The sequence below is a fragment of the Serinus canaria genome, chromosome 3, assembly GCF_022539315.1.
Source record: "Serinus canaria isolate serCan28SL12 chromosome 3, serCan2020, whole genome shotgun sequence".
Classification (NCBI taxonomy): domain Eukaryota; kingdom Metazoa; phylum Chordata; class Aves; order Passeriformes; family Fringillidae; genus Serinus; species Serinus canaria.
The window spans coordinates 1,958,635-1,979,379 of NC_066316.1; the positions used below are offsets into that span (position 1 = coordinate 1,958,635).

A 20,745-nucleotide genomic window follows, 5' to 3' on the forward strand; every position below is an offset into this window, starting at 1 on the left:
TCAGGTGACAGAAGGCCCTGAAAGTCTTCAAGAGCTCTGCAGTGCCTGTCTCCAAGGATGTCTGATATGACAAGTGCATGCATAGACAATCTAAAGAGATGAGCATGATCAGAGCAGCTTAGGGAGCAAATATCCTGTGATATTATCTGCGGTTTGACAACTTCATAGTTCTCATAAAAGTAACTATTTGCTGCCCATGGTGTGTCAAAGATTCATCCTTTATATGTCTGCAGTCTTTTTGCAGGATATGAGTTTAATCTGAAATAATTTCTTCCTTTATTATCTGTTTCTCTTTTCTGTCTTTTACACGGTTTTTCCACTGTGCTTTACCTCATCACTGTACCACCGTGTACAAGGCAAGAAAGACTTTTTGTGGAAATCTGGCACATGGAGAAGTTTTGCCCCCTTCCTATCGGTTCAATCCACTTTTATGCTGTGCCTCTTCTAACACACCCTCACCTCACAAACACACCTTTCTGTTCTTTGCCATTGCACCCTCGGAACCTATTTCCTCCGGGTAGCCTCAAACCTGTAAAAGCAAGCTCTGAAGCTGCTCGATGGCCTGGGGCCATGGATGAGGCGGTGTCTCTGGGCAGCGTGCGAGCGGCTGACCCTGAGCACCGCCGGGGCGGACAGCGCTCCGAGCCGTGCTCTCCACTGCGGGCGGGCGGAGGGAAGGAGAAGGAAGGAAGGGCCGCCTCCCTTGGGGGCGCCGCTCCTCCCCTCTCCTCTCTCGGAGGCCAGGTGGCGGCGAAGGGCGCGGGAGGAGCGGGGAGCGCTGCCGGCGGGGACGGCAGGTGAGGAGCGCGGTGCTCCCGGCGGGAGCGCGGGGCGATGCCGGAGCGACTCCGGCCCGGGCCACGGGCGGGCGGTTCCGCGCTGCCCGCGGCACCTGCGGCGGGCGGGAGTGTCCGACAGCCCTGGGTTGTTGCTTTACAGCCCTTCCGCGGAGCGCGGCCGCCCGGCACTTCCTCAAAGTGCAAGTGTTTCTGCGGGCCGGGCCCGCCAGGCACCGCCAGCCCGAGAGACTTCGGGACCCCTCTTGACCTTAACCCCGCGTCGGTAGCACCTGGCTCCAGCACGATTCACATCTTTCTCCATTCCCGTTCAGCGTTTGAAGTTTGGGGCCGTGAGGGCTAAAATCTGCGGAGAGCTCGATCTGTAGAGCCACTGCTGTTTTTCCATAGCTGCGTTGGCCACAGTGCGCCGCAGAAATCCCGAGTGGAGGCAGCAGTAGCCTGAGGACACGTTTCTGGCCTGTTTGATCCACTCGTGCCAGGCCTTGCAGCTCCCCACGTGGAGCTGGGGCACGTTCCCGAGCAGATCCAGGCTTGACCTGAAGGCTGTAACATGTGGAGCCCTGACGCTTTGGGTTTGGTTGGGGTGTAATACTGAGGGGTTCGTTGTCCTCGTCACTCTGCTTGCCGTGTTTTCGAGACCAGGCTTTGTTTGTGCTGCGTGCTCCGGTAGATTTACAAGTGCTTGTGTTGCTTTATCTTCAAACTGAAACCTCCTGGTCTGAAGAGGAAGTGGAGAGTTGCGCGGCTTTAGGGAATGATGGAGTGCCAGGATTAGGGCACTGAGGCCATGCTTTTCCAAGCCGGTGAAAGAAAGGGTTTCACCCACCCCTTGGGCTGCTCATTTTCACCCGTGTCAGCACAGGCATTTCTGTGCAGAATTCGATTGGGAAGCGAAACCCAATCTAAAGACGCCCAAAAAAATCCAGATCAGTTCCTAAATGCTGTTGCTGGCCCAAGAGGGCAGATGAGACTGCTGCTTTTCTGTAACAATATTGTTTTAAAGTGGAACAACAGTGGGCAAAAGTAGAGTTCATCTGCCAGACTGCACCCCTGTGCTCCTGAAATAAAATCCCATAGTTCTCATCCTTTGGCCATGCATTACTTTTGAAGTTGTTTATTGATGCTTAGGAGCATGACTAGGGGCAGTTTGACTTTGCCATAGTCAGGACTTTTGTTTCACTATCAATACATTGTAACGACAGCTGTGCTGTGCACCTTGTACTGCATTTGTGCTGAAAGCCCCCCCCCCCGCCTCTAAGACCAGCTCGGGATCTGGGTCTTGGATGCTTTAGGAGAGGCACAGCCCTTCCCCTCCACAGGTACCCCTGGTCTAGTGCATACCTAAGCTCATAAATCCATGTGGCACACAGCAGCTCAAATTCAAAATCCTTTAGCCCAGAGGCAGGAAAGGCAGTGTTCCCAGTGTCCAATACAATGCCTTTATTTACCAAGGCAAGCCAAGCAAACTTCTTGGATAAGTACCAACCCTTGTTGGTTCTGTAACTGTTTAGTGTAAAGGTGTAGGCTGGCACATGTAAGAACCCAGTTAACAACAGGGCTTGCTCCATAGTGTGAGTTGGCCTCTTGGAGTCACACAGTCATGAAGCTGCAGTTTTCTGACTTAGGGCTCTCTATGCGTGTCTGTAATTTTGGAACAGAGTGAACTCCCATCCCAGTAAAACTCCCTGGTAAAGTGACTTCCCTTTAAAATGATGGCTTTGAACTGGTCAGATTATTCATTTATAATGGCATTTGTTTAAGGAGAAATCCATCTAATCTTTAACACATACACTTTCATTGCCTTTATGTTTGGAATCACTTTCCTTGTTAGTCGACTTTGTCATTACCACCTCATCTCTGTTATCCCTTTGATGACAAATTTTGTATCAGGAGCATTGACATCAGGTTTTAAATTACTAAGTACTTGTTTTTAAGAAGATTTACTACAGTCTGTAACATTGTTACATCCCTTTTGACTTAGATATTTTCCATGTTGAAAGCAGTCTGTGTAGAGCCCCTTCAGCAAGAGTCTGTGAGCTGGGTTCTCGTGTGTTGTTGAAAGTTTGCAATAAATGGAATTCATCCATTTTAGTGCCTATGCCTCAACTGCAAAGGCCTTTCTCAGGACAGAGAGCTGTCTCACTGACTAATATCACAAATCCTGCCTGCAGCATCAGTTACCTTATACCTACAAGCTCTTCCTTCAGCAGAACCCAGCTGATGATAACCAAAGCTTCTACTTGGAGCATCTCCTCTAGTTTGGCTTGGCATGATTACTGTTCACCTGTCCTGGCAGGAGCCTGGTGGGATCTCAGACGATTCACCCTGCTGAGAAGGACACGTGCCTACATCCCTGAGCAAGTCAGCAGGAACTGCAGATCTGGGTCTGGATAGTGCTGGCAGAGAGCCACTAAAGTTGTTTCCCTTTGTATGTGCCCAAATAGGTAAAACTACTCTCTGGATTTGGTCCCATGGGAGCAAGCTGGCAAGTGAAAACTTGGATTTGCAGTAAAAATTAGAGCTCCAAGTGTGCAAATCAACAAAATGCCTTTGTTCACTGGACAGATTGCCAAAGCAGATCCCACAACTGCAGGCTTTACAGTGTCCAGGCTGGTAGATTAACACTGGATGGTGGGTGAGCCAAGCTAAAACTGAGCTATATCTACCCAAATGGAGGCATCTGGGTTGGAGGCGTGGCAAAATCAGAATAAAACCAAAAAAATCCCACATTCCTATCTTGCAAGAGCAATTGCAGGAGCAGAGTCTAGTTCAGAGGTAACAAGATAACACTTCTGAAGTTCCATTCAAGGCCGTTGTGAAGTCCTGGCAGCATGGAATGATGTTGGGACTGTGGAGAAATGCACTTGTTTCAGTGGAGGAAAAACATCCTGTTTGTTTGGTTGGTTTGCTTTTGCAGAGCTTACACAGACCTTCCCCAAGATGGTTTCCTCAACCGAATATGGGTCACACACCTGGGACCTCTTGCTGACAGTTGATCATCAACATGAAGGTGTAGAAAAGGAAATCCCACTACAGGTCACAGGGGACCTTCATGTTGGAGGACTGATGCTGAAATTAGTAGAAAAAATCAGTGAGTAAAGACCTGTTTCATTCACAGTGTTGCTAAATAATATGTGCATCTTTCCCTCTCTGAAGAAAGGCTTCTGTGTGCTTTGAAATGGTACTGCCTCACTTCTGTGTCACAGCACAGTGTGGAGGTTCTCAGGCCCAGGGGTTTTTGTGGTCAGAACCCCTCCCTGCGTTCCACCCTCTGTGTTACCATAGTGCCAACAAAACTTTGGGGTTGCCTTTTAGTTAAACAAAAATAATTAAACCAGGCTAACGACTCCACTCCCTTTCCAGAAGGACGGTACTGGTGTGTGGTTTGGGGGGCAGGAGAGGTAGGTGATGCCCTGTTTTTCCACCTGTGCCTGTCAGAGAGGGTGAGTTGTTAAAAGGCACTTCAGAAGTTCCTGTCTCCTGTGCTGTTGTGGCATTCTAGCCTAAGTCTGAGCCATGTTATCCATTGCATGGACACAGTAGTGAAGAGCTAGGAAAAGCCACGACTAGCCGAGTCAAAGTTAGGAAGTGAAAAGTAAAATCCCCTGTGCACAGGAACAGCAGGGAGCACAGGAAGAGAATCTGAGATCAGTTCTGTCACCCACTCTACATATTTCTACACACGGTTCAGCCGGAAACTGATGGTAGCCAGAGTTTCCACTGAGTCAGAAGAATAATTTTTCACAGTATTTTTTTTTAAATACTAAGCGGGTGTGAAAAGCTCTCTGTATTAATATTTGAAGCAAATCTGCACCTGATTTTTGTAAGCAGCTCTCTTGAGACACAGCTCTCACAGGGGGACTCTGAAATAGGACAGGGCTCTGCTGTGTTATGGACATGCTGAGGAATAGCCTCTGCCTCATGAAGCTGATGAGGAACAAGGATTGATGCAAAGACTGAAACAGCTTGGCCAAGATCACACAGAAGCTTTACCTGCTACTACATATTGACATCTGGGAAGTTATCTAATCTTGGAATTCCCATGGAATTGAGAGCAGCAATACTTTTATCTCCTTCCTTGTGCGTGTGCTGCTACTCAGCTGTGTGTAACCAAGACTTCCATGGACTTGAAGCTGGTTCTTAACACTGAGATGAGCTGCTCAGTGCTGCTGCCAGGAGGCTGTGGAAGAGCTTGTGCCCATCTGGGTGACAGGAGATTTTGTAGGAGGATTTTCAGTTTGCACTGACAAGTTCTGAGCTAGAACCCTTTGTTGTTAATCCTTATCCCAGCACAATCCCAGCTTGCACCACATGTAGCACCAGATTCAGGAGTTCTTTCCTCGTGGATACCCACAGACCAAGGCAGTGCCACAGTCAGCACCTAGGTTAGATCTTCAGGGAAAACTAAGTTGGTTCCCAGTGACTACCACAAGAATTCAGCAAACAGGGTCTAGGTTGGGACCTGTAGCTGCTGCTTTAATCTAAAATATTGGTGTTTGCAGAGACCTGTTTCCAAACCAAGTGTTTGGTATATTTGCTCTATAGTTTGTTAGTAACCATTTTGTATTTTCCTAGAAATAGCACAGGATTGGTCAGACTATGCCTTTTGGTGGGAACAAAAAAAATGTTGGCTTCTGAAAACCCACTGGACACTGGATAAATGTGGGGTGCAAGCAGATGCTAAGCTGATCTTTACTACTCAGCACAAAATGCTGCGGCTTCGCTTGCCAAACATGAAGACTGTGAGACTGAAAGTCAGCTTCTCTTCCATGGTGTTCAGAGCTGTCAGTGACATCTGCAAAATGCTCAGTAAGTAAAGATAAATCTCCTCTGGCAACTAAGCTGGAGCATTTATTGGTGACTTTGTTTTGATGTGAAGTCCTTCCTCACAAAACTGTTTATCTCAAAGGGAAATTTGAGACAGGTTTTTGTGGTTTCAGTATGCAATGCATGTCAGTGGTTCTTTGTGATAACTGATGCAAGCGCTGTCAGCAATGTGTCCCACGAGCTGCAGGAGTACTGGACAGTCAAAGCTGGCAGTTTTCTAGGAATCTTTGTCCTCCTGGAGCAGGACTTGGTCCTGATTATTCTGTGCCAGTGACTAAGAGCATAAGATTATCAATGTCCTGCACCAGCCTTCATCACAGGCAATTTTACTGGTGTCAACTGATTTATCATATTTTCACTAACATTTATAATATCCAACTCTGCCTATATGTGTTCACTTCAGATGTAGCATGTTTTAAGTGTTCAAGATTTCTGTATGCACAGCTCTGTTCAGGTCAGGGCACATCTAAGAAGCCCAGCCCAGCCCAGCCCATGAATGTCTCACAGAGTCCCCCACTCTGCCCAAAAATGGAGCATTTCCAAGTAGAGGGTTTGGAGCATGCCAGACATGTGCCTGTGATCATTGGGAATCAGTTGAGTCTACAAGCAGTCTTCAGAATCCCTTTGGTTTAGGGTAAAAATAGGGATTAAATTCCTCATCTTAATTTAGATCCTCAAAGCTTAGTCCATTAACACACTCATCTTCAGAAGGAATTTACTGCCTCATATTGATCCACTTTCAATTTCATCTCCTAGCAGTAGATTGTGAAAGGTGCAATGTCTTTATTATACCTAACAACTCTGATATAATGATGCCATAATTGCCCAACTGGCATTTGGCCAAATTAAATATTTCTACATTTTCCCTCCAGGCTGAGTCAGTACAGAAACACTGTAACTTTGAACAAGTGAATACTGTCAAAAATGTCTTTGCTTACCCCAGGGTAAAAGGGTTTTTCAGAAATGAAGTGCTGGGTTTGTGACTGGAAATACCTGTCTAGATTAGTAGTGCATTAGAGAACAGTGAGAACCAAGACAGAATCTTGCATGAGAAATGCATTGAATAATAAAAGGCACGAACCTCAATTACAATGGTTCTTGCTTATTCATAATTTAGATATTTCACAGAGGTCATCATGCTCATAGGTGACTGCAGAGCTGTTAGGGAGAAAGAGCTTTTTCCTGGCATTCTAAAATGCAGTTACACTTCCTACTAAAGGAGATTTAAATCCTGTCTAAACTTATTCTTACGGCCCAGAGTCTTTGGCCTTGTTATAGAATTAGTGGATTTTCCACAGCTTCTACTTTCAACCTGCTAAAAATAAAGTCCAGTTGCAACATGAAGCTTCCTGAAATGCTGTTACCAACCATGGGTGCTCCTTTGGATGTAATCATCTTGCTTCACTTCCCAAACTGCCTTTGTAGATATCAGGCGGTCAGAAGAACTCTCTTTGTTGAAGCAATCAGAAGGCACACTCAAAAAGAAAAAGAAAAAAGACAAGAACAGCAAAGAACCAGCTACAGAAGATATCTTAAACCTGTGTGACTCTCCAGTGAGTTCTGGATTACCAGGTAATGAAAAACCAATATGATTTTATTGTTCTGACTGGAGGTCAAAAGGAGGAAGAAATTCTTTGTTACACAAAGGAGGCCAGTTCATGTAGGATGGTCTTGGAGGCACAGTGGGCCTGAAATCAGTGGCTTCAGGAAATCTCCAATATGTCAGTATTTCCCTGTTGTCCCTAGAAATGTTTTCCTTTCCATTGATGTGAGAAAGGCCACACTAGAAAACAGGCTGTGGCTCTGCTCACACAATGTGCTGCTGCCCTTTGAAATAGGAGGACAATATTTAAAATATTCACGAAATTTGGCAACCTGCAAGGAAAATGAGGAATAAAGGCTTGAAAACTGTGTTTCCTATGTCCAACACAACTGAGATCTCACAGAGCAACAAAGAGCATTTCTGTCCCTGAGGTCACTCACCTGTGAAAGGACAAGGCCAGCTGGAAACAGCAGAGATAGGACACTGTCTTGAAAGAAAAGGGTTTTTATGATGGAAAATAGTGGACAGGACCATTTTTCATGGGAGTAACATGATGCTCTTAACTTGCAGCCAATGCAGGTTTATACAGTAAGACCATGACACCCATTTATGATCCTGTCAGTGGGTCACCAGCTTCTTCCACAATGACTTGGTTCAGTGATGGTTCCTCAGCTGAGCAGAGCTGCAGCATCCTGGCCCTCAGTCAGCCCACCTGCTCCCCAGAGATGCTGGCAGAGATGTACCAGCCACGGACTTTGGCTGACAAAGCCAAGCTCAATGCAGGGTAAGATGCCTCTCTGAGAACCTTTGGGTTTAAAAGGAGGAATGATGTCATTGTGCAGGCTCTGGGCTAAAGTCTGTTCTGAGATGAGGGCGAATTCAATTGTGCACAGTGGGCACAGCAAAAGGACACTGGCAAACTCCAAAGGCTTTAAGTAGACAGTGGAAAGAGACGTGGATAAGTTCAATAATTTTGCATTAAAAGTAGGTGACTGAGTTTGGCACAAGTTAAAATTGCTTATTGTATATACACAGAAAATGGAAGTTGGAAGTCTATATGAATGCTCCACCTTCCTGAGTTACATGAATTTCCCTTAGATTTAGAGGAATTAGAGCTGTTTGTTCCCACTTTTGTTTCACAATTGCACTGGAGCTCTGCAGGTGTGATGGTTTCTCCTGTGCAAATGGATCTGTGGGTTGTTTTCTTCCACAGCTGGCTGGATTCGTCTCGATCACTTATGGAACAAGATGTTCAGGAGGATGATCAACTTCTTCTACGCTTTAAATATTACACTTTCTTTGATTTGAATCCAAAAGTAAGAGCCTTGTTTTTATTGCTATTCATTGTTTGCCTGCTTTCATGTCAAGGAGCTCTACAGCAATGTAGACTATATATAGCTCTATGTAGAATTTTAGCTAGGATTTGTAACAAGCCCTTCAGAGAGATCAAATTCAGCTTCTCTCCCTCAGCTATGGCTGCACTTTTACCCTCTGGACACTGAATCACTGTTCCTCCCATGAAATGAGATCTTGAATTTAAAGACGGGGTCTGAAGAGTGGCAGAAAGAGTATCCCTATTTCCAGAGTGGCTGCTTTATTTTCTGTGTCTCTTTTAACAGGAAAAATTAAGGGGAAGACTAGACTAGCAGTAACCTGAATTATGTAAGGAGTCCTGGTTTTGAAATTTAGCTTTAAAATGACATTATTATTGCACTGACCTCATTGAATTTCAAAGTTTTTTTGAGCTGAAGCTCTCAAAAGAAATCAGGGCACTTTCCAGTTTATTTGGCATGTTTTTGGGTGAAATGGCACCCCCACTAAAATCCAAGTACATGTCTCAGCTTCAGCAGCCCAAACATTTCCCTTCTCTGCCCCATCCAGCCCTGGAGCCATGGGATGAAATGCCCAAAAGAGCTTCAGGCAACCTAATATCTCACCTCTGCTGGGAGAGGTCACGCTCCAAGGTTTATCCTCCCCTCACCTACATTTCAGCAGCTCTGGGCCTTGAACATTTCTGTGAGTCACTTCAGCTTATTAACCAAGTAGATAATAAGGAATAATCACTATCCAAAAACCAGATAGTGAATTAAAGCAGATCTGGCAAATCTCAAGCCAGTGCAAAGCCAGACAGAACCAGAAGTGAAAAAGTCAAGAGCGGAAGAAAGGAAGTGAGGAACAAGAGAGTTCTGCAGGTCACATTTGAGTCAGCTGCATCACGTGAGCGGGGTTTCACATCTTGGTTACACCAGTTCAAGGCTTCCTTCAGAAGGGGATGTTGGGCCTCACCTTCTGCCTCAGCCAGAGCTCCTGGTTGGTTTTGTGTAGGCTCAGCCAGCCGTGGGACCACGCACACAATCGCACGAGCTGGTGCAGGGCAAGGAGGGAGCAGAGGTGGGAGGAGGAAGGAAACAAGCACAAGGCACCGTGGCTCAGGCCAGCGTGGATCAGCTGCAGCTGGCCCCGAGGCCGTGCCTGAGGTCCCCTTTTGCTGTTGCCTGCAGTACGACGCCGTGCGCATCAACCAGATCTACGAGCAGGCCCGCTGGGCCATCCTGCTGGAGGAGATCGACTGCACCGAGGAGGAGATGCTCATCTTCGCCGCGCTGCAGGCACGTACCCAGCCCAGGGGCTAAACCTGCTCCCTCGAGAGCAGACCACAGCCCAGGCCAGGAGCTCCCTAGGACACAGCCCAGGCCAGGAGCTCTGCTTGCATTGGGGGTGTGCTCTTGGGGTGAGAAACAATCAGCAGCACCCGTCAACTAAAGCAACTGAATTTAGTAGATGCGCTAATTATTCACACAATTGTGGAAACATTTACTAACATTATCTGCACCCACAATGTAACTTTGATATCAGTATTAGTGTGAAGTGTGGCTTCCCATACCAGCTACCATCCCTTTATCTCTTCTTCCTGAAAATTCCTGTAATACACCATGTGTACACCATGTGAACATTTCCCAACAGACAGGAAAATGCCACAGTGCAATGTGAAGATAGGGACACTATGGAGTACTTGGGAATTTACCGTGACTGAGCATGGCTTAGTCTCTGACCATAGGTAATAAAGCACAAACTTGCTTTAGTAATCAATTCCTTCATTTTAAATGGAAACAGAACAGACAAGAATTCTGACAGACTCTGCCTGTCACTGCAGAGCACCAGAGCCCCTTGCTTCCTAGTTTCCACCTTGTATGGATGGCAGGACTAGGGATCCAAATGTAGCAGCCTCCCAGAACAGGGACAATTATTCAGCAGAGAACTACAAACACTGATAATTAAACGAGGAAACCATTATCAGCCATTGCACAGAGTCACAGTGGACATGGCTGTTTCCTTGGGAAAACCCCCTGATTCCTGCAGAACTTCACACAATTGTCCAAGACCCAGGAGACGAAGTGATCTGTTTTGAAACACTGTGATTGTGTATTGATAATTGATGCACTGACTATTGGATGCTGATGTTTTATTTTAGTACCATGTAAGCAAGTTATCATTATCATCAGAGACACAAGATTCCACCTGTGAGTCGGAAGTGGATGAAGTAGAAGCCGCCCTTTCCAATCTGGAAGTGACACTGGAAGGTGGAAATAAAAGCAACATCTTGGTATGTCCTTTGGCATCCCAGAATTTCTTTTGCTGTGCCAAATCTGTTGACTCTCATGGGCCTTCCTGGTTCTTGATTTTTTTAACAGTTGATTACAGAGTGCATTGTACTAAAACTATTCCTAATTATTCCTGATAGGAGGACATCACAGACATCCCAAAACTCGCTGATAATCTCAAGCTAGTTAGGTGAGTTGTTAAAATTAACAATAAAACATACAAAACCAAAATATTAAACTCAAAAGATCTCTTGTAAGGTTTTCATTCTAATCTAACAGTACATGTGGAAGTTATAAATTGACAAATACCCCAAACAGATATAACCAGCCTAATAATATTCTCTTCCAATCTTTCTCTTCCTGCTTCTGACAGTGTTCCTTGGCAAACCTCTCCCACTCCTGGGATGTGCTCATCAGTCATCATCTCTAAATTAAAGAGCCCAAGTTCTATTTTTTTTTTTTTTTTTTTTTTTTTTTTTTTGCCAGTCAGAAACCAGAAGAAACTTGCAGTTCTCCCTGAGCAGAATTTCTGAAAGTAACCCCAGGGAATGTATTTTTTAAACAAAAGGAACATCCAAATTACCCCTTTCTTACTGAACGTGGAGTCTGTTTTGTCTAATATCAAAACGGGTTTCTGTGATCCCATTGTAGTCTCTTGTTTTATGAGTGATTTAAATGACTGTAGAGATCTCAAGTCTGTAATGCTTTATCACAAAACAGTCTTTGTGTTTTAGAAAGATAAAGTGGTCTGTTGTACAAGTATTTATCAGATTCATCCGTTGACAGATGGTACTTTTAATCTAGGAACAGAAAACTGCACCTGAAAAATTTTAACTGTTGTTAACTGTGAACAATTGTTAATTATTAATTTCCAATTTGGAATTTTATTTGACATTCTTAATATGAAGGTGGCTTAAGGTGAAATGGAATTAAGGCTTTTAACAATGGGTTGTTTGTTTTTCCCCAGCAGTAGAGCAGTTTGCTTTTATAAGCATTCAGCAGTTATTTATCATCATGGAAAAGTTCCTACATAAATTATAAAGCCTAAGGCATTGTAGAATCCAGGCAGGAGTAAAACTTTTCTTTAAACAGCAACACTTTGTGGCTATAATTATTTGATGAACTGTAAACCTGAATGCAAAGCTGTGCATGTCCCACTGCTTTCTGTTCCTGTGGTGAACTTCTATTCCTATTTATTCACAGCATGCACCACAGTAAATGCTACTTTCATGTTTGGGACAGTATTGTGGAGAATTGCAACATTTTTTTACAAAAACAACAAGAAAAAGCTTTCTAAAAAGTTTTCAGCAACTTTTTCAGGGATATAAAAATTTTATCTGTCTAAAAAAAATATAGTCCCTTATTTTTGAAGAATGTTGCTGTATTGGAAGACTAAAAAACAAATTATTTGGTAGATTTGAAAATCTAAGGTTTTTTAATTTAATCATAAAAATTGCCATTTTCTAGAAAGGATTCTAAATTTGGATTTTTAGAGAGGGTCTGGGGGTATATATAATAAGAGTATATATAAATCTCTGTTTTCCAGTTAGTTCTACACTTTTTGTACCATCCTCTTAGATTTAAAGGGAAATACTGGAATTTTTTTTTTTTTCTTCTTCTTCAGTTCATTGATGACCTTTGTCACTAGCTAGGAAGTATTTCTCTACTCACTTTTTCTCTACTCAAATGCTAATTGCTTTCTCTCCTGGAGGGCTACAAAGCTTTTGTAAACTTAGTGAAGAAACAGAATTTTGTTGTGTTAGATATGATTCAGATTAAGCCCAAAAAACTGATCTCTGCTTCCTTACAGTGAATATGAGTTGGTTTTATGGGTGCAGAGATATTCAACATAAGGCAATATGAAAACTGATGCAAATTCATGTTAATAAATCAGGGGTTACATTTGTGTTACTGAGTCTGTTCGAAGGAAATGGCTTTGATTAGCAATAGAGGAAATAAATGAGAAAAAATCACTGATGTGATTCAGCTAAAATCTGGAGTAAAAACCATATCCATACCTGGGATCACCTGGACTGGATCCAGGCATTTCCCACCCCCTCAGAGGTGTCACACCCAACCAAAGCCATGGGTATGGCCTTGAATTTCAGAGGCTCTGCAATATTTGTGAGGGACTTAGCAATTTTATGTGTTGAAATAAACAAATGGGACTTCTTTTTTTCTGCTAGGCCCAAGAAATTGGCACTTAAAGCTATCAAGACATATTGGTTTGTCTTCAGAGACACTTCAATATCTTATTTTAAAAACAAGGAATCTGCACAGGGAGAACCTATTGAGAAACTAAACCTAAAAGGTAGGAATTCTCCTTTCTTTGATTTTTCTTTTGCATCTGTGAACTGAATAAAACAAATCCCTGCTAGAGTCAGGAAGACAAGCACAGCAGCATTTAGTCTGGGAGCCTTTTCAATTCCTGAGACTCCTAAGCAGGCAGATTGCACCTGCAGAAGAGGCTTAAACAGAAAGGATTCAATAGTGTGACCCAAGCTGGGATTATCAGAGCCTGATTTGTAAAATCCCCTGCACTGCTGAATGCTTCAAGCTGAGTCAGGTAGGGAATGACTTATGGGCTGCTTTATTTCCAAATACTTTCACTCTACACTAAAGGGAGTGTTCCCCCATGTCCTTGGCAAACACACAGTGGCAGCAGAGGATTAGGGATGGTGCCATTGCAGGAATGCCAGAGGCTGTCCCTGCATTCTGCTGTGCAGGGACAGCTCCAGGGCCTTCTCTGGGCCTTGTGCATGGGGATTCCCATGGCTGCAGCCAGCTGCTGGAGGAGGAGCCCTGGCAGTGCACACAGACTCCAGCACCCTGTGTAGCCTCCATCTACCTCTGCTCCTGCAGGGACATTCTTTGTTCAGCATCAGGGAACCAGTGGTGCCCAGTACCCATCCTAGAAGAAACCTTTGAAATACAAGATTGACCCCTGTGAGCAAATGGCTCTGCATCACAATGTGCATGTCCTCAGTAGATCAGAGAATGCCTGGAAAAACAGCCAGAGTGGCTGGAACCTCACCAAGCAGCCTCTCTCAGCAGTGACTCTGCTGAGCATTTCCTAAGACCAGGCTGAGGTTTTGGGAGCACTCCCATCCTTTCACTTCCACGTGGGCTCACGTGCTCCCTGAGCTCAGAGTATTCATCACCCTGGCAAGCCAGACCAGGCAGTGAGCTGGAACAAAACCCTTTCATTAGGGCCTAAGCTTCAAAGTCTTGGCCCTTAGTCTCAAAGAAAAACAACCACAAAGTACTGTTCCTTAGTGTTAAAGCAGTAATTAAAGTTACTGATATAGTAATGAAATAAATTAATTTCCTTCTGATTCCCTGTGATCTAGGATGTGAAGTTGTACCAGATGTAAATGTTGCAGCAAAGAAGTTTGGAATCAAATTACTAATTCCTGTTGCAGATGGCATGAATGAAGTATATTTAAGATGTGATAATGTAAGTAATAAGACAAGAGAAAATTTGAATTCAAGATTTATGGCAGATTGTCCTGCTCCAGAATTTATATAGAAAAATGAGGATGCTGCAGAGAGTTAATTGTCTAAATCTTTAGAAGATTTAAGAATGATGTTGTGGCCTAACTAATACATAATTGTTAAATGCATAATAAGGACAGTAAATCATCTTGTGCTTACTGTCAGTTTCCAAGTAAAGCTGGTAGGGAAAAAGCCAGAACAAACTATCAAAAAAACCAAAAAATAAGTAAAGAAGTTGCAGTACTTTGTTCCAGTGTTGTTGGAGAATTGAAGTTTGGATTTTGTTTTCTTTTTTCTTAATTAGAACTCTCCCCATTCAGATGAGGAGAGCATGATAAGGATCTCACATTAGTTTTCAGATCAAACTGTGTAAAAAGTGTTCAGTAGGTGAGAAGCAGTCATGCAATAAAATTTCCAAGAGAATCTATTTCAAGGTACTGAATTTCTTAGAAAATTTAAAACCCAGGAGTAGTTGGAACTAGTCCAGTCAGGAAGGAAGAACAGTAACAAACCATTGTCTTTGTTTCAGGAGGATCAGTACGCTCGGTGGATGGCTGCTTGTGTTTTGGCCTCCAAGGGCAGAACGATGGCTGACAGCTCCTACCAGCCCGAGGTCCAGAAGATCCTTTCCTTCCTGCAGATGAAGAACTGGACCATGTGTTCCCAGGCTGCCTCTGAGCCAGAGAATGTAGATATGAAACCCGAATGCTTCGTCTCACCACGCTATACCAAAAAATTCAAGTCCAAGCAGGTATCCTGAGTGTGGCTGATGGCTGGGCGTGGGTGATCCAGGGGTTGCTTAGGGATGAGGCTGGATCAAAGCAGCATCTGGAAGCCATGCAGTACAACTCCCTGCAACAGTCATTTGTCCCTTTACAAGAGGCCTGTTCTTCAAACTGAACACAGGGACAGGTGTTTTGGCACCTCCTCCAAGCACCTCTCCTACATCCATACCCTGGCTTAAGTCACCCATGATGTTCTGCTCCTGATAGCACTGTTCCTGAAAGTCTCTTCAGAGTAACAAAGGAAGCATTTTGAGGACTGCAAGCCACTGTTTCCATCTGCATCAACAGGGTCTTGCCCTTCAAGTCTTTCCTTGCTCTCCACCTAATTCCTTGTCCTGCTTTTGCTGTGCAAGAGCTCAGCCTGCCCATCCTGAGGGTCCCCAGAGCAGTGTATGGAGCCAGGGCAGTGCCCCACAAACCCAGACCTGAGACCTTGCAGTCCATTCTGCCCTTTGCACTTGGGATGTGTCCCCAGGTGCCCTCTGTGCTTCATCTGCACAAACAGTGACAACAAAGTGTTGAACACAGCACCAGACCTCATGATTTCTGATTTAGTGAAAGCAACAGGATTTTTGTTCTCCAGTCAGCTGAAAACTTTCTCTCTTCCTGTGTTTCCCAGCTGACTGCCCGAATTCTGGAAGCCCACCAAAATGTGTCCCAGATGTCCCTGGTGGAGGCCAAGCTGCGTTTTATCCAAGCCTGGCAGTCCCTCCCTGAGTTTGGTTTGTCCTACTACGTTGTAAGGTAATTGCACTCTCACTCACGTCAAGCTGCAGTAAGGAATTCCTGCTCAGTGATTTGCAGGAAGTTCTCTGACACCCTGTTCCAAGAACATTTTCTGGTTTCCTCCACAGACTTCTTAGAATTTTAGTGATTACCATACTGCTGTTTTTTTCTGTAGGGGTAGCACCCAGTAGCTCCATTCCTGCAGTGAGACTCTTCATTACATCTGCCTTGGTACAGACCTCTTGGGTTCAGCCTGAAGTAACCTCTCACTAGCATTAAACTCTTCGTGTCATAAACTGTCCAAAATGTATAAAATGCATGTCTAATTGGTGTGCTCAGGTTTGCAGGATGTGTTCACTCTGACCCTTGTTCATTGCAATATGATAAAATGCTAATTTCTTTTGTATTTCATTAAGAAAACAGCAAATTATCCTTTTCTAAGGCTAATCTGGAGGAGCAGTGAGCACAAAAAGGTCCCATTGTGTTCACAGCAGCTTCCTTGGACACAGCAGAGGTCTGACCTGCAGCCTTTTCTCTTGACAAAACACCAAAAAACTGAAAATTACTGGCACAACCATACTTGGAGGCACCTTCCTTAATTTATGTTTAACACCCCTTCCAGGGCTGGCTAGGAATCATCTGGGGTACAAACTGATCTGCACTATTGAACTGTGACTTGCCAAAATCCAGTAGCCTCATGTGAACTGTGAGACTGTGCTGGTCCTTGGATGGCCCAGGTTCCAGACTGTGCCTGGGAGTCACTTCAGAGAGCACTGCTGGTTTGGAGCCAGAATTCTCCCTGAATTCCAGCCCCAAAACGGTCCCTGATCCTACTGAATTTACTGGCACAGGTACAGATGGTTTTGCCCCATCTATCACCATTAATCCTGTTAAAGGCACAAACCAACCCCAACACCTAAATTGCATTTTGTAGTGGTGAATTGCTGCAAACTGCTGCCAGTATCTCAGTGGGCATTAAGTAAAGCACAAATTGTGTCCAGGTCACATTTTCTCCCTGAGGTCCAGCTGCATCTAAAGAGAGAAGGTTCACAAAGAGGATCAGTACTGAAAGTACTCACAGAGGGCAGATGAGATTTCTTCCAGCTTTCAGCATGAAGGTAGAGGAAGGTTGTTTCCTCACCAGAGTAATCTGTTCCTAGCTATCCCCAACTCAAAAAATTTTGTCCCCCAATGATTTTTATGCTTTTGTATTTATTTTTCATCTCTAATCAGATGAAAGCTGAAATGTTAAAATGCCTCAGTAATTTTGTAATGTCATATACTCAAAAGCAGGTATATATCAGTTGTTTTGATTATATAATTTAGGTTAACATAACTAGAGGAACATGTTTCAACGTTAGAGAAATGAAGCAATAAAAATTATTGTTGGCATTTTTTCCAGTAAAAATATAATCAAGTTCATGCATTTGGGAAGAACAGTATTTTTTTTAGGAGGTAACAATGAAATGGAAAGATTTCAGCCAGGTCTACCTTCCTGATTATTTCCCATCTTACACCATGGCTCACCAGCCTACACTTTTGCTTTATAACAAATCCTGTTCTAAAGATGCGTCCAAGCTCTCCTCAATCCCAGGCTGTTGTGGCTTTTCCCACATTTTTTGCACTTCCAGAGGAAAGCAGCTGAAATGTTTCTCTAGCCAGAAATCATTGCAAAGCAGATCTGCTTAAAGGCTTTGGGTTCTTTTCAGGTTTAAAGGAAGCAAGAAGGATGATGTGCTGGGGGTGTCCTATAACAGGCTGATACGGATAGATATGGCCACAGGAGATCCTATCACAACGTGGAGGTTCTCCAACATGAAGCAGTGGAATGTGAACTGGGAAATCCGCCAGGTAAACCTGGAACAGCTCTGCCTTCAGCCCTTGCATTTCACACACTCAAGGATGCTTTCAGAAAATATTTTTAAACCTCACTGAAAAGATTTTTGAATGTGTTGTGACATGTTATTAAATAAGCTGTCTGCAGTTTTTCTTAGTGGAGTCTGTAGTCAAAAATCAGAAAGGAAAAGATCACCAGTTTTAAAGGTTCCTACCAAGCTCGTTCTTGACAAGTTGCCCTTGATTTTGATGGGATGAAATAGAGACTCCAAAGTGAATTTCAACATGTTGTGTTTACTGCTCTGTCAGTAAAAATCTCATTTTGACTGTCATGCATCATCCTCTACATTGTGGTGGTTCCGTCTCTATTACAGACTGAGGATACAGGAGCCCAGTTTGTCTTTCAAATCCCAAAGTGAGATGGCAAGGCCTGCAACTCTGTGTCCATGTGTGGTCCATTATTTGGGGCTTCAAAGCTTGAATCCAGCTGTATAAATTGTAGGTTCTGGAATGGAACTGGTGTGACCTGATGTAAATAGAAGCAGCCTGGAAACTGTTCCTGCTTATGGAGTTTTACAGGAACCAGGAGGGATCAGATACACTCTTTACTGCTGCCCTGCAGTACTCCCTGCACCTGTAATTCTGGGCCAGGTTGCTGGGTTTACATTAAATCCCTCTCAAAAAAGGCAGAATCCACAGTGACCAACTAAGCTCTGTTAGCTGCATTTTAGAACTAACAGTAGCTGGAAACCAAAACCGGGACCCCAAAGGCACATTTAAGGTCAGCACAAAGGGCAGATTAAACATTATTCATTAGACAAAGAGTCAGGAGTGCCATTCCTGCTCTTCCCAGCGTTCACTTTATATGCCATAGGGAAAAAGCAAAGAGATTTTGTTGCCTGCTTGAACAAGCAAAAATATTTCACCACAAGAGGGCCCTGCTGTAGCAGCAAATCCAAAACCAAGCACTCAAACACCCCGAGCAGACCCAGAACGCTTGATTAGCAGGGGCAGGTAGTGCTTTATCACAGTGTTTGTGATCCAGCTGTGTTCTCACACTTCTCTTTCTTCCCAGCTTATCTCTGTCTGATTTTGCCACATCTGTCGTCCTTAGGTTGCCATCGAGTTTGACCAGAATGTGTCCATTGCTTTCACGTGCCTGAGTGCAGACTGCAAAATCATCCATGAGTATATTGGGGGCTACATCTTCTTGTCAACACGTTCCAAGGACCACAATGAAACGCTGGATGAAGAACTCTTCCACAAATTAACTGGAGGTCAGGAATGAGTTGAAGTAAACTCTCTTCCCATTGCCTGCTTCTTCTTGTAGCTAAGACTGCCAGAGATTAAACAAAAATATCTCTGATTGTTAATTGCTGGCTACTACTAATTAGTGAACGTGTCAGTCTTGCACTATGACTGGGATGGTTTACAGTTTTTGTTAAATCCTGAAGTTAAGGTCACTGGGTGCAGTATGGCAACTCCATCATCAGTACTTGAGAAAATTTCATCATCTTTGTTTTCCTTTTGTACAGATCGATGTTTTTAAAGAAACACTGTCTAGTCACTGGACAGTTTTTTAATCTAGTATTTTTAATTGCAGCAATCCATTTAGGTATTCAGAACAAGTAACTCAAGGATATGGTACAGTGAATTTTCTTCTCTGTTACAGCCAGGCAATTTCCCTTGTTAAACTGGCAATTGTTAAAGAGCCCAGAATTTATCAGAACTAAGGCTGAATAAATATGTATTTTAAAGCTCCATGGTTTATCTAACACTTGTCTTGAGAACACAAACATTCCAGAGTCCTGCAGACTAAGCTATTGAAACTCCTGTAGTGGTTACTCAGTTGCTCAAAAATGTAGAACCTTGTCCACCTTCATCCACTGAAGTGGTTTCCTGAAAGCCAGAGAAGCCACAGAGCATTCATCTTGGCAACTCTGGATCCAAAAGGTTCATCTTTTGAGGAACATTGTTACTTACCTGGTTGAAAAATGTGCTTTAGGAACTATCTAAAATAATTAAAAAGGCCTCTGAGTGTGTTTCTATTTCAGTCTCTGTTACTCTGTTTCACTGTGACATCTCACTGATCTAAGCTGTCCATGTGAGGCTCTGAAAAGCCTGTAGAAATGATTTGACATGCGTGCAAATGCAAAGAGTGATGCTCAGAGGGCTGGAGCCCCTCTGCTCTGGAGACAGGCTGAGAGATGGGGGTGTTCAGCCTGGAGAGGAGAAGGCTCTGGGGAGACCTTGGAGCCCCTGGAAGGGCTGTGAGGGGGCTGGAGAGGGACTTTAGCCAAGGGCACACAGTGACAGGACAAGGGGGAATGGCTTCCACTGACAGAGGGCAGCGCTGGATTGGACACTGGGGAGAAATTCTTCCCTGTGAGGGCGGTAGGACCTTGGCACAGGTTTCCCAGAGGAGCTGTGGATGTCTCTGAGGAACCAGATCTGAAGCCAGCAGCTCTGCCTGCTGGAAGGAACCACACACATCCACCGAAGTGAATGAAATGTGATATTAGCCTGTAAAGCAAGGACAGGGTGAAACCAGGAGAAGTCATGAAACTACTGGACAAACCAAAACTGGTTTCACATATCTAAAGAAATACAATGGACAGGTGTTGTGATATCATAAAGGGATGCTGCAGAAATCACTACATAAATTCATAAACATCACTGGAAACTGAGAGCCCTGATATTCCTGCCATGTGCTCTGCTTTTTCCCAGCCCCTGTCAATGGCCTTCAGAGGAATCACTCCTAGTTTGTGCAGATTAACCTACAGCTTTACATTTTGCAAAAATAAAAAATTACAGCCTGCTTTCCAGCCCTCTGTTCTTCCCTCTCCTCAGCACCTTTTTTACAGGCTGAGGGACCATCCAGTTTTCCTTCAGAAGAGAACCTACCCACTTGTCACCTGCTTGACACAAGCCAAGTATTTTCCTCACATTGTAGGATCCACCCAAGTCCAAACATTGGCCATATTTAAAGCCTGCCTAAGGGTGCCATGGGAGAGCTAAATGCTCATATTAGTGCCAGCACCTCTTCCACAGACAGCTGCCTCCCAGATCAGTGTCCAGTTAGGCTTTGAAGTGGGGATGCTGGCCATGGAGCCCCTCGTTTGGCAATGAGC

At 44.1% G+C, this 20,745-nt stretch overlaps 1 protein-coding gene across 1 annotated transcript; it reads left to right on the forward strand.

Annotated features, from left to right (window-relative positions):
• The first annotated feature begins 640 nt into the window (after window positions 1–640).
• FERMT1 (FERM domain containing kindlin 1) lies at window positions 641–19,662 on the forward strand. Its single transcript, XM_018918059.2, has 15 exons — window positions 641–797; window positions 3,718–3,891; window positions 5,376–5,609; window positions 7,053–7,199; window positions 7,741–7,954; window positions 8,384–8,486; window positions 9,672–9,779; window positions 10,643–10,774; window positions 10,913–10,962; window positions 12,959–13,083; window positions 14,123–14,229; window positions 14,797–15,018; window positions 15,672–15,796; window positions 17,488–17,629; window positions 18,729–19,662. The coding sequence occupies exons 2-15, from the start codon at window positions 3,741–3,743 to the stop codon at window positions 18,900–18,902; spliced, it is 2,034 nt and encodes a 677-aa protein (XP_018773604.1). The 5' UTR covers window positions 641–797; window positions 3,718–3,740; the 3' UTR covers window positions 18,903–19,662.
• The last annotated feature ends 1,083 nt before the right edge of the window (window positions 19,663–20,745 follow it).

Bases quoted from the DNA above. Each gene is read 5' to 3' on its own strand.
- FERMT1 (XM_018918059.2), top strand. From the start codon at position 3,741: ATGGTTTCCTCAACCGAATATGGGTCACACACCTGGGACCTCTTGCTG. The intron at 9,780-10,642 runs GCACGTACCCAG...GTTTTATTTTAG, and splicing joins TCATCTTCGCCGCGCTGCAG to TACCATGTAAGCAAGTTATC. The intron at 10,775-10,912 runs GTATGTCCTTTG...TATTCCTGATAG, and splicing joins GAAATAAAAGCAACATCTTG to GAGGACATCACAGACATCCC.